Source organism: Centruroides vittatus, unplaced genomic scaffold (genome assembly GCF_030686945.1).
Source record: "Centruroides vittatus isolate TY-2023 unplaced genomic scaffold, ASM3068694v2 contig_742, whole genome shotgun sequence".
Classification (NCBI taxonomy): Eukaryota; Metazoa; Arthropoda; class Arachnida; order Scorpiones; family Buthidae; genus Centruroides; species Centruroides vittatus.
Window position 1 is genome coordinate 1,066,864 of NW_027122478.1, and position 16,178 is coordinate 1,083,041.

Genomic DNA, 16,178 nt, shown 5'->3' on the forward strand with positions numbered 1-16,178 from the left:
AAATTACGGGCTGTAAGCTCGATGTCACTATTAAAGCAGCCAAGGTAGACAAATCAAGAATACTAGACAGCAAAAGAAATACTGTAACGCATCTTGAAAATGAACTAGAAATCTTCTAGGCTACAGGTGAAAAAACATGTAACATCCATCTTCTCTTAAATGCATTAAAGACGATTCCACTCACTTTTATCAAATTGGAAAGGACATTTTCAGTAGCGGGACTTTTCATTATTAAAATAATAACCAGATTGAGTGATCGGAATATTGACCATCTTTGGTTTTCAAAATCTTATAAAAATTTACAATAATATTTTGTATTGTTTTATTTAAAAAGCAAAAATTACCTTCTAATTTAGAAGTTTGATCTAAGTCCATTTTTTCTTTAATTTTCAACTCAATTCAAAGGCATTTTTTGTAAGCAGTTTTCAATAAATTTTTTCTATTTGTGAAAATTTCTGTGTAATTCAAAGGTAATTTTAATACAGGTACTCCTCACTTTACGACCGAGTTCCGTTCCGACGACTACGTTGTTAAGTGAATTGGTCGATAAGCGAGGAGCTTGCGTTGGGAATATAGGATCGTTGTAAAATTATACAAATTATGCAACAAACTTCAAATTTATTCATAAAAAGATTATTATAGTATGCTATTAGCCTATTATAGTATGCTTAGTGCGCATGTCACCATCCGCCACTGACCGACACTCAAGCTGAGAAAGGGGATTCCTCGAATTGCAGATCAAAACTCGATTGGTCATAAGTGCAAGTGGTCGTTAAGCAAATAGGTCGTAAGGTGAGGAGTACCTCTATATATTTTACAGAGCATTATTAATATGATTTTGGAGGTTGCAGAACATATTAAATTACTTTTAAAAATGAAAAATAATTATATCTTTCAATTTCAAGATATTTTTTATATTTTAAAAATAATTAATTATATCCTGGGATCCCAGGAAACAGTTCACTTTTTTCCCAAAATCCCAGGACAAGCAAAAGATCGGGAAATGAGAAACCCTAGTATTGAGACAGGGCTACAGGTTTCATCATAGATGATGCTAGGATCAGTGTAAAATGTGATCAGCTTCATTTTTTAAAATGGAAATTCCCTTATTTTGTTTATTGCTTATTCTGATTTCATATGAAAAATAAACAAACTTTTCTAAAGTATTTTTTTCAAAAGATGAACTAATCAGTAGTTATAGGCATTTGAAGTTTCATGTGTGTGCCACATTGTGCAGCATAAAGGAGGATGCACACATGCGACACAGCAAGGAAAAGCGGTGTCGCAAATGCATCTTTGATGCACAGCAACACAACCACACAAGCGGCAATCCGCTTACATTTCAGCACATGCATTCAGTATTCAAGATGGTGAACAATACTGACACTGCTGCTATTCACGTGTTTACAAATTTTGTTTTGTACAGCTTGCTTTATTTAGCTAGAAGATTTTGGATTAGAGATATTTTCTTGGATCGAGAAAGAACTGGTGTACAAAATATGCTTATTCCTTGATTAAGATCTCTTGATAAAGAATACTATTTCGAATAAGATTCGTTTGTTTTGTTCTTTGAATTAAATTATATATGATTATTTGTATAGAATTTGTGTTAAATTTATTATCCTTTCCTCTTTATTCTGATGTTAGTTATCTTGGTTAACTTTCTGCCATTAAAACACCACGTGATTGTATTTTCTTATGTGATTACTGTCTTTTACTGTTATTAACAATCAGGCAATAACAGTTTGTTATTGCCTGATAGAAACGCGTCTTGATGGCAGTCGCTACAAAAGATAGAATTCAACCAACTTTTGTGGCACGAGAAAAGCAGCACAAAATCGACTTCTGCGGAGAGAAAAAGTGATCATCATTCTGCCACTTTTCCTTGCCACGCCACATGTGTGCATCCTCCTTAAGATTGAGCCAAACTTATGTGACTGCCACATAAGTCTGGCTCAATCTAGGGTTAAAGTCAATCACTATGTGATTTCTTTGGTGTTTTGGAAGTCTTGTATATATTGCTCAAGTTTCTATGCCAAAACAATAAAGAAAATGCATAGTTGTTGACTTTGACCCTAAATTGAGCCAAACTTATAAAATCATAGCCAAGAGGGTCAAGGCAGATTTAGCATACAAACATAGCCCATTGATATATAAACTCCTTACAAATATGAAAGATAAGTGCAGTGATGCCAGAAAACCTGGAATGTACTTAAGGGCATATCCAGCGAGAGACAGAGAGAGGCAGCTGCCCCTCCCTAGAAGAAAAATTAAAGTGTAGTAATTGATATACAGACACACAGCACAGACGTATCAATTTAGTATCAGTTTGAATAATGAATATTGTGACTAGACTAGAGCCATCTGTCATGAAATCTCACTCTCCCTCCCCACTTCCTCGAAACTAATATGAGTTGGTCCCTCTAGTTCAGATTCTGGGTATACTCCATACCACTAGACTACAATAGGTTTAATATCAACAGGAAGTTAACATACATAAGCTCAACAAATAGATCATTAACAAAAAGGATAGAGGAGCACAAGTACAATACTTATAATAATAAGTTTAATACCACTCTAGCCTAATATGCAAGTGAGCCCAGTTTAACAGCCAAATGGGAACAAGCTAAGATTATAACACCAATATATGACAAAGACAAACTAAGAATGCTAGAAACATTTGAAATTTTTGTGGAATCCTTTAAAGGGAATTGCATTAATAACAAGCATGCTAGTTCATTATCTGTGGCTTGGCAATCACTCCTAGATAACCCCTTAAAAGAATAAGGTTAATTTATCCATCTTTTCATTCTTTTAAGAATATTATGTGACTTTACTGTCTTCTGTTTTATTCTTCATATATAAGTTTATATATATATGCATTAACTTTTTCACTATGTTTGTTAAATTTAATGTGTAATTGTAATTTTGTTTGATGTTTATTTATATATTTATTTTATTTTATTTAAATGGTATAAGTTTAAGAATCCCAATTTTTGTAATACCATAATGTCATAAGAATGTGAATGAAGCTCAAAATTTTAAATCCTATGTTCTAATTGACATTTGAAATTATGTTAAACCTGAAAAAGGCTATTCAAAAAGCTGAAAACATTAGTTCGTTTAAATTTAAAAATTTACTAGAAAAAATTGAGAAAGGTGTTTTGTAATATTATTAGGTACAAAACTAATTTCACAGCATGTGAAAGGCATCAAGTTTGTGATAGAGATGTTTATCTTGATTCTAATAAATATGGCAGCTGCATAAAACTTCATATGTCCATAACTTCTGATTAGTGCATCTATTAAAAAATTGTTTTAGATTAAAGTTTATTTTTTATGTATAATCAGAATATGCAATAAAAAAATGAGAGTTTTCATTTAAGAAAATTAAGATGATTCCAATTTTTTTGATTTTAGCATCATCTATGGTGAAACCAATATCCCCATCTTGTGACCCTTTGAAGTCTAACATTTTTGGTTTAGTGTTTGTTTTTTGTAGAATTATATTTTTTGAGTTATTCTACTGGATTGATTAAAATGGTCCACCCTGTATATATATGGATATCATGTAACTTGCATTGCAAATGGGAATGTAATGATTTTACAATACTGAATTGAAAATTAAAATTTTTTCATACAAAGCTTTGTTTCCTAGAGAAATGGCTTTGAAAGATTGAGTATGTATGCACTTGATCATGATTCAACTCAACAATGTCACTAATGCTAATTTTACTGTCAAGTATTTTGAAAATATTGCCGTCTTACTTGATGTGTTTTTAAATACTGTTGATATTTTCTTTTTATCATTAATATATTGGTTTAATAATGGTCATATATATTGAAAGTGTGATATGTATTGAAAGCATTATGAATGCACCAAACCCATATTGCAAAGAACGCGAAGTAGTGACACATATTGAACATGTTAAAAGCATTTGGTCAGCAGTGCTCTGCAATGTGGTGACCACTGACTAAACACTTTCAATATGTTATTAGTAAAATCACTATAAAAAGATTTAATTTCCATAAATTTGAGCTTTTGTTATCTGGTTAACATTTTGAATGAAAATTATTCATTTCCATCCAATCTTATCTTTATAAGCATGAAATTAAGCAATAAAAGTAAAATAGCTCTATGGGAAACCCTCATGAACTTTGATCTATCAACCCGGAAGTTTTGCATGCACCTTACTGATAATGAGAAAGGCTTAAGTTTAAAATTTGAGCTTTCTGGACCCAGTAGTTTTTTCTCAGTATCTGCAGTGCCAAGTGAAGAAAAGAAGGAAGTATAGCTTGTTTGGCTTGCTTTTTTTTTTTGCAGTTTTCAATTGCTTATATTTCAGCAACCTTTTTACAGAAAAATGTGAAATTTTGCACACTATCTAAGAAAACAACTATCTTTCGAATGAGATATTCAGAATTATTGTAGGTCTTGGGGGGCAGAGAATGTGATCCAGAAAATTGGCAACTTTGATTCCTGTATATATAGTCAGTCAGTGACTTTTTCATTTGGTGCAGGGTCACTTCTATGACACTCAATATTTTATTTAATAAACAGAATTTTATATTTATTTATTAAATAGTAAATATTATAAACTAATATTTTTGAAATTATATAATGTAGAAAAACTTTTGAATTTATATCTCTAAAACATCTTTTGATTCACAGCAAAATTAAGACTCCCTGCTTCCAGGGGAAAAGGACAGCAGCAAGTTTAAAATTTCAAATAGAACTGTGGTGCAGAAGTTATATAATTGCACTTAAATTATAAAAAGAAACTTATTTGAAACGTGTTTTTCTAAAAGTCAATGTGTCACCAGTTATAAGCTTCTAAAAATTTCACACTTCTTCAATATTATTAGAATTGTCATTGCATCCATGAATTTTAAAAACACTGATAATATAAACAGTATAATTAGTAAAAATAAATTAGAATGAAAACAATTATTGATTCACTTTATTTATACACAAGTATTATTAATTTCTTAGCATACTCAACCTATACAATACAACACACAAAAGAACCTTAAATATCTCCAGCAACAATCTTTAATATTAGAAAGAATATGGATAAACATTTTTTATCTGTAAATAAGATCTGCATTAGGTCTCAAAGATGTTCCAAATTGGAATGCAAGAATGTATATTTCAAATATTTCTAAATGTATTCAAATTTAAAATGTAAAATTACACAAATTATACAAATTAAGGCAACTACAATATCATACAAATATTGTTTAAAATACAATAAAAACATTTGCACTCATACAACATAAACAAGTATTATAAAATAATGAGACTTTGTATGCATTTGTCGAATCTGGATTGTTATAGAAAGATTACCAGGCAAATGAGACATTTTTTTTCATCTTTGAAATTAATATATTTCCCTCCTTTATTTTTACCCTTGAAAATAAGAGATTCTTGTCAGATGAGGGTGGTTTCATGTAGGTTGGCTTGCATGTCTTTCTCTGAGGCATATATGGCCATGATGATGATGTGTTTCTTATTAGTTATTTCACATTTATTTGTAGCCAGTCTCTTGTAGAGGGAGCATTTGGTTAAACCAATGCACTCAAGGTCTTTCTGAAATTGTTCTCTCATCAGAATGCTATGTACACCAGACACTCTAAAGTCTTTCCCAATCAGCACTGTGAGTGACCAGTTATACATAAATTATTAATAGTTCTGAAGGCAAAGATCAGGGTAGAGTAAATGGCAATTTATCTGCATGATATAAGGAATTACAAGTTAAAGTCCCACTCCAGACTGATTCTTTCTGTAACTTTTTAAATTAAAAATTAATTAATTTATAATTATTAAATTTATCAAGAGAAGCAGCCTAACTGCTTATCTCTTGTCAAATTACAGTTTGTTTAATTATTAAAATTAGCATTACAATAGCCTGGTAATCTGGTAGATTGTTTGGTGGGAAAAACAGATTTTGCATACTGATTGCAACAGTATGTTGCAGCACAAGCTAGAAATAATATAATAAATATGCAAGTTTATAACATAAGGTTGTTTTCAGTAGTTTCATATGGTAGTTTTTATCAAAGAGTTTACAACTTAATGAGCTTTAACGTATCTCTTAGAAAGTATATTCATAAAGAAAATGTTTTGTGTTTATAGTAGAAAACATTTCTGTAAAATTATTTATTTATGGATTTAGAAATTCTCACAAAACAGTTTGGCATTTTTGTTCTGTGGAAATTGTAACAAATATAACACAAAAGAAGATTGAAGAGATGACCTATTAATAGGATATTAGTGATGATGTACTGACTATGATCAAGTGTACTCACGATTTGCAGTGTATTTGTGAGGTTATATTTCAGCAACCTTTAATCAGCAAGTCTAATTTAATGTCTTAATATATAATGTCTTATTGCTATAATTAATATATAATGTCTTATTGCTATGTATATTCATATTTTTAGTGTGTGTTTTATTTATTAGTATATATTTATTTATACAGTATATAACATATCTTCTCATAACATTACAACTAATAATGGATATTTGATGAAATGTGTCCAGAGAACTAAAATTAGAGCACAAAACAACTTGAATGGGACTGGTTTGTAAAACATTTCCATCAGTATGCTATTGAAGATAAATGTAATAGATGAACTTGATTGTTAATAATGATAAGTCACAGATTCATTATTGCCATCCAGAATCAAATTCACTTCAGAATTTGATTTTAGATAATTCAGACATCCCAATTTACTAACAAGCAAGAAGTGTAAGAGGTACTTTCATTTGACAAAGCAATGGTGATTAATTTTTGAAATGTACATTTTGAGCTTTCTGGTCTTCTAGAAACAAATTGAATTCAAGTTTTGAGGTATCACTATATAATTGTACTTTTGTTAAATCTGAATCTATGAGAGATATATTTTCAATGAGAAAAACATATAGACACAGAACAGTGTCTATATGAAACAATTCTCAATGTAAAAAAAAGTAGAAAGGAAAAGAACAATTATTGTTTATTATTTAATATTTACATTTGTACATTCAGTATAGTTATATGTAATCAAACACTAAAACAAATGTATGAATTAAAAAATGCTGATTTAGTGTACATTTTAAATTAAATCAATAAAAAGTACTTAATTTTTCTGATTAAATGGCTGACCTGTATTATTTCTGAAATTTTAGAAAACATATTAGTAATTTGCTAATTTCATTATGTATTAAGAATTTAGTAATTTAAATTAACAATAAAAAAGGCTAAATTTTTATAATGTCCTATAATTTACTAAACAAAAATATTAATACAATGTTAATTTGAATCAAAGAAATTTGGAAGTTTCAAAGGTTTTGCTTATTTGAGACTTATTTAAATTCTTATGGATTTCCTCTAAAAGTACAGACCTCCCCTACTTATGAACAAGTTAGGTTCCCAAGATTTATTCATAAGTTGAAAACTAACATAGAAAGTACTGTACATTTTCACACAGAATAACCATGTATTGTTAGTATTTGATCCTTTAATATACTTAATAGAATACATTATGCTCATGTACCCATGTTGTTGTTTAGTAGCAGGTGTTTTAAATGTGGTTTTTTCCACCTAATGCACTTAGTTTTATGAATTTAAGTTTACTTTTCATGGTAATAGAGTCACATTTTCATTTATCTCCACTGCTAGATTTACTATTACATTTTGGTTGTAATTTTGAGCACTAATCATAAAAGTTTATAAAAATTGCAAACAATAGCGAAAACACAGTGACTCCAACATTACCAACTTCGATTCCATCTTATGAGTGGCGATGAAATGTCAGAATTCCCATGAAAATGAAAAATAACTCTACTTAATAGAAGTAAATCCATAATTATTATTAATTTATAAATAATAAATTTTTAAATTTATTATTTATTATTGGCTAAAGATTGACTTCAACACCACCCCACAACTAACATGAGAACTTCAGAATTCACATCAGAATTCAGAATTTAAGTCTAGATATATGGTCAAATTGGTAGTAAGTTGAATGTTCGTAAAAGAAGCTCCCGTATTTAAAATTTCAAATAAATAAAAGTATATAGTGCTCTGTAAAGCTGGCTTTGCTTCGTTGCTCTGAAGTTATCCATTGTAAGAGCTATGTTATACAGAAAAAGTTTTGTTAAAAATATTTTAAAAAATCTATTGTTAAAAGACTATTTTTTGAAACTTGTGATGATTAAATTAAGTGGATATAATGTAATGTTGACTAACTATTTATTGTAAAAGATTTCTTTTACTTATCTTAGGATAAGTAAGAGATTTATTATTATTATTAATCATTCCTAAAAGAATGGAAGTTCTAATATATATTTTCTTAATACTTTTGAACATATGCCTCATAATATTTTGAAAAAGTATTAAAAACAAAAAATTAAGATATCATTACTGAAAATTTATTTTTTAAACCAAGGAAATGTTATTGAAGAAAGGATTCTTAAAATTCTGTGAGATTCACTAAATATTTAAGCAATCTCATAGTAGTTTACTGTAAATAAAAGATCAGTGGTTATAAGTTATAATTATGTATTGATGAGTTTAAAAATTAAAAAGATTTAGTTTAAAATAAACAAAATAAATATTAAAAATTACAAGGATACCATTATAAAACTGTGTTATATTTAAAAAAGTAAATGTACTCATGCACACACAATCTATATATAATTTTTTGAAATGTTAAGAAATTTTTCTAAAATAAAAAGTCGTACAATAAATGGAAATTTTAATTTTTTTTAAAAGTTAGGAATAATTTTTTTCTTTTTTTTCTTTTATGTTGTAAAATTAAATTATTTAAAATATTTGATATACCTAACAAACATAGAAATCTTGCAAAAAATGTTAATGTAATAAAAGATATTTAAATTGATAAAAACTAAGATGAAAATTAAAAAATATATATTTTAGAAGTATTTCTGTATTTTGAACCTGAAGATTACCAATAAATTCAATGAAATATGCTTATTATTTAATTACAGTTAATTGTTAGATTAAAGATTGATATCTCTTGATTTATTCTAATGCAATAAAATTGAACCAGAAAATGTCATTTTACTCTTCCTACACCTAAATGAGATAATCCAACAAAATATTGTTAAGCAAAGGATAGCAAGTGATCGATCATTATTTAATAATTACAAAATATATAGTTCTTAATATTTTTAACTTCATAATCACTTTTATTGATATAGCAATAAGTCTAATTTAATGTCTTAATATATAATGTCTTATTGCTATAATTAATATATAATGTCTTATTGCTATGTATATTCATATTTTTAGTGTGTGTTTTATTTATTAGTATATATTTATTTATACAGTATATAACATATCTTCTCATAACATTGTTTTTCAGGTTTGTTAGTCTCTCTTCTATTAGAATGATGAATCCCCAATATGGCCCTCCACCATCATCTCAGTATTCAACTCCTGGATTGCCATCGCATAACTCTGCTTATAGTCCTTTACAGTCTCAAAATGTATATAATGGACTAGATTCAAATTCTAACCCAGGTATGTTTAGCTATGTTGAGTGATCATTATATTTGATATTTTCTGATTGTATGATTATTGTTGAATATCAAATTAATTATACTTGCTATTCGTTAGAATTGCAATATCTGAATTGATTTTAATAATTATTCATTTAGTTTTTTTCATTTAGTTGGCTATAATTGTTTTTATTGTAATTCTTTAATATGGAATCTCTTTAAAAAGTGATATTGAAGTGTTTTCATTTGTGATTTTTAATATTGAAATGTGATGTCAAATTCTTAATTGTGAATTAATGCTATTATGATGTAAATAATAAATAACATGGCATTTATAATTTATTAACTTTAGGATACAAATTTCAATAAAAGCTGTAACTTTTGTCTTAATTAATCAAGTTGCAAACTTTAGTAAAGAATTTGAATACGGAATAAAATTTGTTTAATAGATTGAAAATGTTAAAATAGAATATACAAATTAAAGAACAATCAAAGAAATTAACTGTTATAATTAAAACAGACAATTGAACAATTGCACTTAAAGTCAAACTTAACACTTATGAATGGAATGTTATAACTTATCAGCTTCTTGTTTTAAGTTATAATGCCTTGTAAGAAAGTCTTTCAATGAACAGTTTTATTAATGATATAACTGCAATAAATCTCTGGTTTGCAAAAAATAATATTTAATCCTGAATAATCATTTTATATATATGCTTAATCTTTTTTTAAAATCTTTGTATATTTATGAATGAAATAATGGAACATTCTTAACAAGTTGTGATGTATAGTATTCAGAATAGCAGGTGTTTGCTTTTGTTAATTGAAGTGTAGTAAATCCCTGAAAGCTTTTCAAACTCTAGCAGGTTTTTAATTTATATTAAAATTTTATATAAGAATCATTTAACAATGATAATTAATTAGCATTTATATTCATCAATAGTATTTTTGCCCATCTCTTGATATTCAGTTTAAGGAAAATAGAGAGACCAAAAAAGCTTTAAAAGTAAGCTGTTAAATATTGAAATGTAATTATTCATTAGCACTTATTGCTGAACACATTCATTTTATCTATAATGGAGATAAGGAGATTGCAGTATGTCAAATTCTTTTCATAAATTAAATATTTTAATACATATATAATTTAAAATATAATTTTGTTACGTATCTTTGAAAAAAGAAATAAACATGTTGTTAATTAGTGTCATTAGTATTAATATATTGAGTATAACCATATAGAGCAGTGGTTCTCAACCAGAGTCCATGTAACATTACTGGGGGTCCACAGAAAAAAAATACAGAATTGGGGTTCACAGTGATATTTTAGTGGCCTACAGGGTAATTCTACTTCAGAACAATTGTTTTACTGAGAATTAAATTTTTACAGTATATATATTGTCAATTTCTTTATTACTCATTTTTTGCATAAGGTTAAAATATAAATTATTTAAAATATTGAATACGTATACAACATATATATCTCATTGACAACGGTCAAAGAGATTTTAAAGCCGGGGTTTGTTAGGAGAATCTTATACCATCAACGTCATGTCACTTGACAGTGACATTTCTGAACATTTTTCTTTCTTTTTTTATTAGTGAAAAATATACGTTTTTTTTCTTTTCTGTGCAATGTCTATGGGGTCCACAAAAAAAATCAAGAGGAAAAGAGGTCTGTGGGTAAAAAAAAAAGGTTGAGAACCACTGATATAGAGTAAAAAACGAATTGTGATGTGCTAAATTGATTTTAGCAATTGTAGCAATTGAGACTGGAATGAATAGAAACTTTTAGCAGCTTTATAGTTAGTATTATTATAACATTTTAACTTGTTGCTAAAGGTTTTCATTCATTCTAGTTTCAATTGCTTTCTTTAATCTCAGTGATTTCAGTTAGACTGGTTTTGCTAGATTAGCCAGTTTCATTCACCTGACCCAACAATATATTGGAACAGAATAGAAAATGATGATGAACCAGTTTCGTTTTGTTTTCTTTTTGTCCTAGTGAGAAGTAGATTATATTTTTTTTAATAGAAAGATAAAGTCCTGAAATGTAACAGTTATAAATTTTTCATTTAATTTTCCATATTTTAAAAATATACTTTTTTTAAAAAAATGAATGTTTTTACATTTAATTGATGCAAAACAAAAAATATAACTTATTGCATTTTGCTTATTTAGCACAGAATAATAACTTTGAATTTTAGATTATACTATATTATATGCAGATTTTTTTTTTTTAGAATCAAACAAATATCAAAATTTATAAAATAATTGATGTTGTCTTGAAGTATCTTTATAGTTGCTTCAAGAATTGTTCTCTTTGGAAGAATTAATCTCTTCCTATTAGCATCCATTACTTTAACTCAGCATTTCTCAACCTGGGGATTGTGGTGACATTAAAGGGGTGTCACAAAACAATAATGAAATCATTTTATGAGAAGAAATCATTTATTGTAAACTTATAAACATTTTACTTTCAATAAGTATACATGTAAAGAAAGGAAATTAATGTGATGATTGCATTTGTTCTTTATTTAAAATTTTCTCCATACATGGATCTACGTTAGAAACACACAAAAGCAAATTCTTTTAATTGGTTATTATTTCTTTGGGTGGGTGGGGGATCGCAAAATATTAATTTTATTTATATTTACTATTTGGGGGGGGTCGCAAAGCTAAGAAGGTTGAGAATCATTGCTTTAACTTACCATGAATAAACATATACATATTCTTTATGAAAAGACATACATGTATAATAATGTTTTAGAGTAAATTTTTAAAACAGATTTTTTAAAATAAATATTTAATTCTTTGTATACAAAAGAAGAGATTTTTTTTGTGTACAAAGGATTAAGTATATTTGATTATTTATTTTTGCTTTTTTTTGGAAAAAATACAAAAAATAATTGTGACATATTGGTATATAGCAGAGGTGGGCAAGCAAGAGTTCAGTGGGAGCCGAAATGTAGGTTTTGCAAAATGCATGGGAGCCGCAGTTCTGTACTGTCGTGGCGGATAGTATGGTAAGGCAGGGAAGGATCGGGTGTCTCCCATTCGGGTCGAGAACTTGTTTTAAAAGAATAGATTCAAAATGTCAATTTAATTTATTGCACCAACTTGGAAATAAATTATTAAATATTACATATATGTAATTATATATTTTCACAAAATTGTAGAAATAAAATTGTAAAAATAATAATAAAAAGCAGAAATTAACACTTTCAGCAAGAGCTGCATGTAACTCAAAAAGAGCCGCATTTGCCCATGTCTGGTATATAGAATGTATCCTAATGCATTGTTAATTCAAATTAATTTCATTCTAGTAAAGCAATATATGATTATATTATATGGTGAAAATCAATTAATTAAATAATTTGTTGTATTCTGTAATTTATAATACATCATGATTATATTATATGATGAAAATCAAATCAAAATTTATTTGTGTAAATTGGAAAGAATTCCAGTTACAAGGGGTGCATTAATTTACAAAAGTTATAAGTATAATACAATATTTCCTGCAACATAAATAGGTCACTCTCCACAATAAATACATTTATTATAAAATATTTGCTTTTTCCTTCACTAGATCAATTAGATAACATAGAAAATAAAATAGAGGTAGAAAAAATAGAATCATCCTTAGAGATTCTCTATACTTTGCCATTGCCCGATTGGGGAATGGGACGACAGCAATCATATGCTGTTCCACTGCCCTCTATATGAGGACAAACAGAGACAACTGATACAAGCAGTGATGCAGGAGAACGAAGTATGGCCGTGTCCGGCAAGTCTTCTACTCGGCAATAAAGATATTTTCAAAAAATTTAAAGACTTTATTCACCATATTAAGGTACTCAGCTAATTGGGAATGGGTGGAGGAAAACCTCCCTATCCCATGGTTTCTTTCTTAGTTCCAATGTTCTGCACTCTGGTACTCAAGCGGCCTTAGTTTCTGTTTGCTATCATCTGCAAGCTCACGTCGGGATCTACTTTTTATTCTGTACATATTTGCTATTTTATTTTGGCTAATTGTAAAGGGTGTATATATGTTCAACCCGTCCTAAAGTGTATTTTGTTGTAACTGTGCTGTGTACTTTTAATTATGTATCTCCTATGTATTATTTGGACTGCTGCACCAGTCTTGTAATTGTGACTGTTATCTATAATTTTCAGTTTCCAGCCAGACCTCTTGTGATTCCTTTTCCTTCTCCCCCCCATTCCTCTCCTCTTCCCCTCCCTTCTCTCTCTCCCCTTTCCCCCAGGCTATACATTTTGGTAAGGTCGTCTCTTTCACAACTATCAACTATACTTTTGATGTATTTAATAAAGAATTGATATATTCTGATTATCATAATTGGTTCCATCTGAAATAATTTATGATAAAATTCCAGCATAGTTTTACTAACAGCCAAAGTAGAAATACCAGCTTGTTCTCTAAACTTAGAAAATCCCTTACACAGACATATTAAGTGATAAACAGAAATTTGATCACTATACATCCTGCATTGTTTGTTCTTGAAATTCAAATATTTCCCTTCAACTATAATGTAAAAACTATTTAGTCTAATCTGCATATAACATTTTTTTTATCCCAAATGGTATATTAAAGTTAATATAATTATCTGCAGGAGGGAAACTCAAATTATGTATATACTAAAGGTGAAATTTTGATTCCTGTAATCTCTTCGTCTCATGATCAATTGAATTATTATACGTATTTTCTACCAAGAGTGAAAATCCAAAGTTCTAATCTGTATCTGTACTGTAAATGTAACAATCCATAACTTGCTAATTTAAGCCTAAATTTGTTGTACCAATTATTTTGATAATTCTTTTTATTCTCAGCTAAACTTTTTAGGACTGATAGTATGGTACTAATCTGTATATTCTCACTATTTTTCAGTCTCTTAAAAAATTTCAACGTCCTTATTACCAAATAGGGTTCTAATAGCATCCTATTAGTGTCATGGCAAATCGCATATCCAGGAACTGCCTATCCAACCCATAAATTTTCCTGATAAATAACAATTGGATTTTTTCAAAATAGGGTAGCCAATCCAGTCCCCATAATGGAAGAGCATAGCAAATTGAATTAAAAATCAATGTTGAGAAGAGTTGGAATTGCATTTGAATAGAATTGGTTTTCATTTTTACTAATAAACTGATTAAATTGTTTATTATTCTATTAGCCTTAATTTTCACCCTTTGGACGTGTTTCCCAAATGTCAATGTCGAGGTAATAGTAACTCCCAAGTATGATATTTCCTCAGCTATTTTCAACCTCTCGTTTAGCAGGTAATAGTCGTGATCTTGTCTCACCAGTTTACCTCCCCTTCAAAAAATAATAATGTGTCTCTTATTCGGGTTTATTCGCAACCCCATCTGCGAAAAGTATCTCTGGATTTGATTTAATTTTCTTTGGAGACCAATTTTGGTCAGAGAGATCAATACCACATCATCAGCATATTGTATCGAATGTACTATCATATTGTCTACAAGAATCCCATCCTCCTCTTTCTTAAATTGGTTGTCAATGTTGTGAATCATAAAGTTAAACAGGTAGGGTGATAGCGGATCACCTTGTAATAAACCACCACATATATCAATCAGGGAATAAACATTTATGCCGCATTTAATTGTGACAGAGTACTGTCCAAACAAAGATCCTATTACTTTTATAAATGTTAAGTCAGTTCCATATTCTTCAATTTCTCACATAATTTAGCTATTGAAATAGAATCAAATACTTTTTCTAGGTCTAAAAAGGCGGTGTATACTTTGTCTTTTTTTGCAAGGTGAATTTATATAGTCAAAAGCAATATGAATATGGCCACTTCTGTCTCGCTCTTCTTTACAAAAGCAAATTGTGAATTTGAAACCAATGCATTTGCCTTAGTCCATTGTTCAAACCTACTCACAAGAACTGATGTGAATATCTTTCTCATTGTTGACAATATGGCAATAGGTTGGTAATTCCTTGGATCAGAACCATCCCCCCCTTTGAATAGCATACGAAAATAGGCAGAGTGCCACAAGTCTGGTAAAAGAACTTGATCATAAATGTAATTAAAATTTAACACTAAGGCTTCTATTGCCTTCATGGGTAATCATTTTAAAAAACTAACTGGTATTAGGTCCAGACCAACTGCTGTCGATTCTCTTAATTTAGTGATGATCTTAATTATTTCACATGCTACTATTGGCTGACTCAACACCTCTGTATCTCGTTTAGCAGTTAAATTTTTTCCATCAAAGGTTATTAGATTGTACAACTTTCTCTTTTTAAAAAACTATACCATTTTTCGAATCCAATATGATCCCGATTTTCCAATTTCATCCTTGGTTGAAATTTTTTTATCACTGACCAGAAATACTTATTGTTTTTTTTCTAACAATAATTTTCTGTTCAACATGTTAAAATAACTTTTTTTCTTAGCCTTATAAAGTTGTTGTAGCTTCGGGGATTATTAGCAAGTTTCTACGTAAATTATGTAGAAACTTTTATGTTCAGAACTGTTGAACGTGTGATTCTGTTCTATCTTTCCTATTTAAAAATCGTTCCAAAGAACTATTTTTTGTTTGTAAAATCGTTTCAAATGGTTTTTACCCGAGGAAGGACCCAGGAGGGGTTTGTAATGTTAAATTTTGGATATGCATTAGTTAAATG

At 28.8% G+C, this 16,178-nt stretch overlaps 2 protein-coding genes across 2 annotated transcripts in view; both read left to right on the forward strand.

The window, feature by feature from the left end:
* LOC136981044 (protein transport protein Sec24C-like) overlaps window positions 1–16,178 on the forward strand; it is an 82,100-nt gene that overhangs the window by 12,227 nt on the left and 53,695 nt on the right. Inside the window, exon 2 of the mRNA XM_067277309.1 lies at window positions 9,373–9,530. Coding sequence (XP_067133410.1) covers window positions 9,398–9,530 — 133 coding nt within the window. The 5' untranslated portion in view covers window positions 9,373–9,397. The remainder of the gene's footprint in view (window positions 1–9,372; window positions 9,531–16,178) is intronic.
* Herc4 (HECT and RLD domain containing E3 ubiquitin ligase 4) overlaps window positions 1–16,178 on the forward strand; it is a 148,488-nt gene that overhangs the window by 3,545 nt on the left and 128,765 nt on the right. The gene's annotated exons all lie outside the window — the stretch shown is intronic.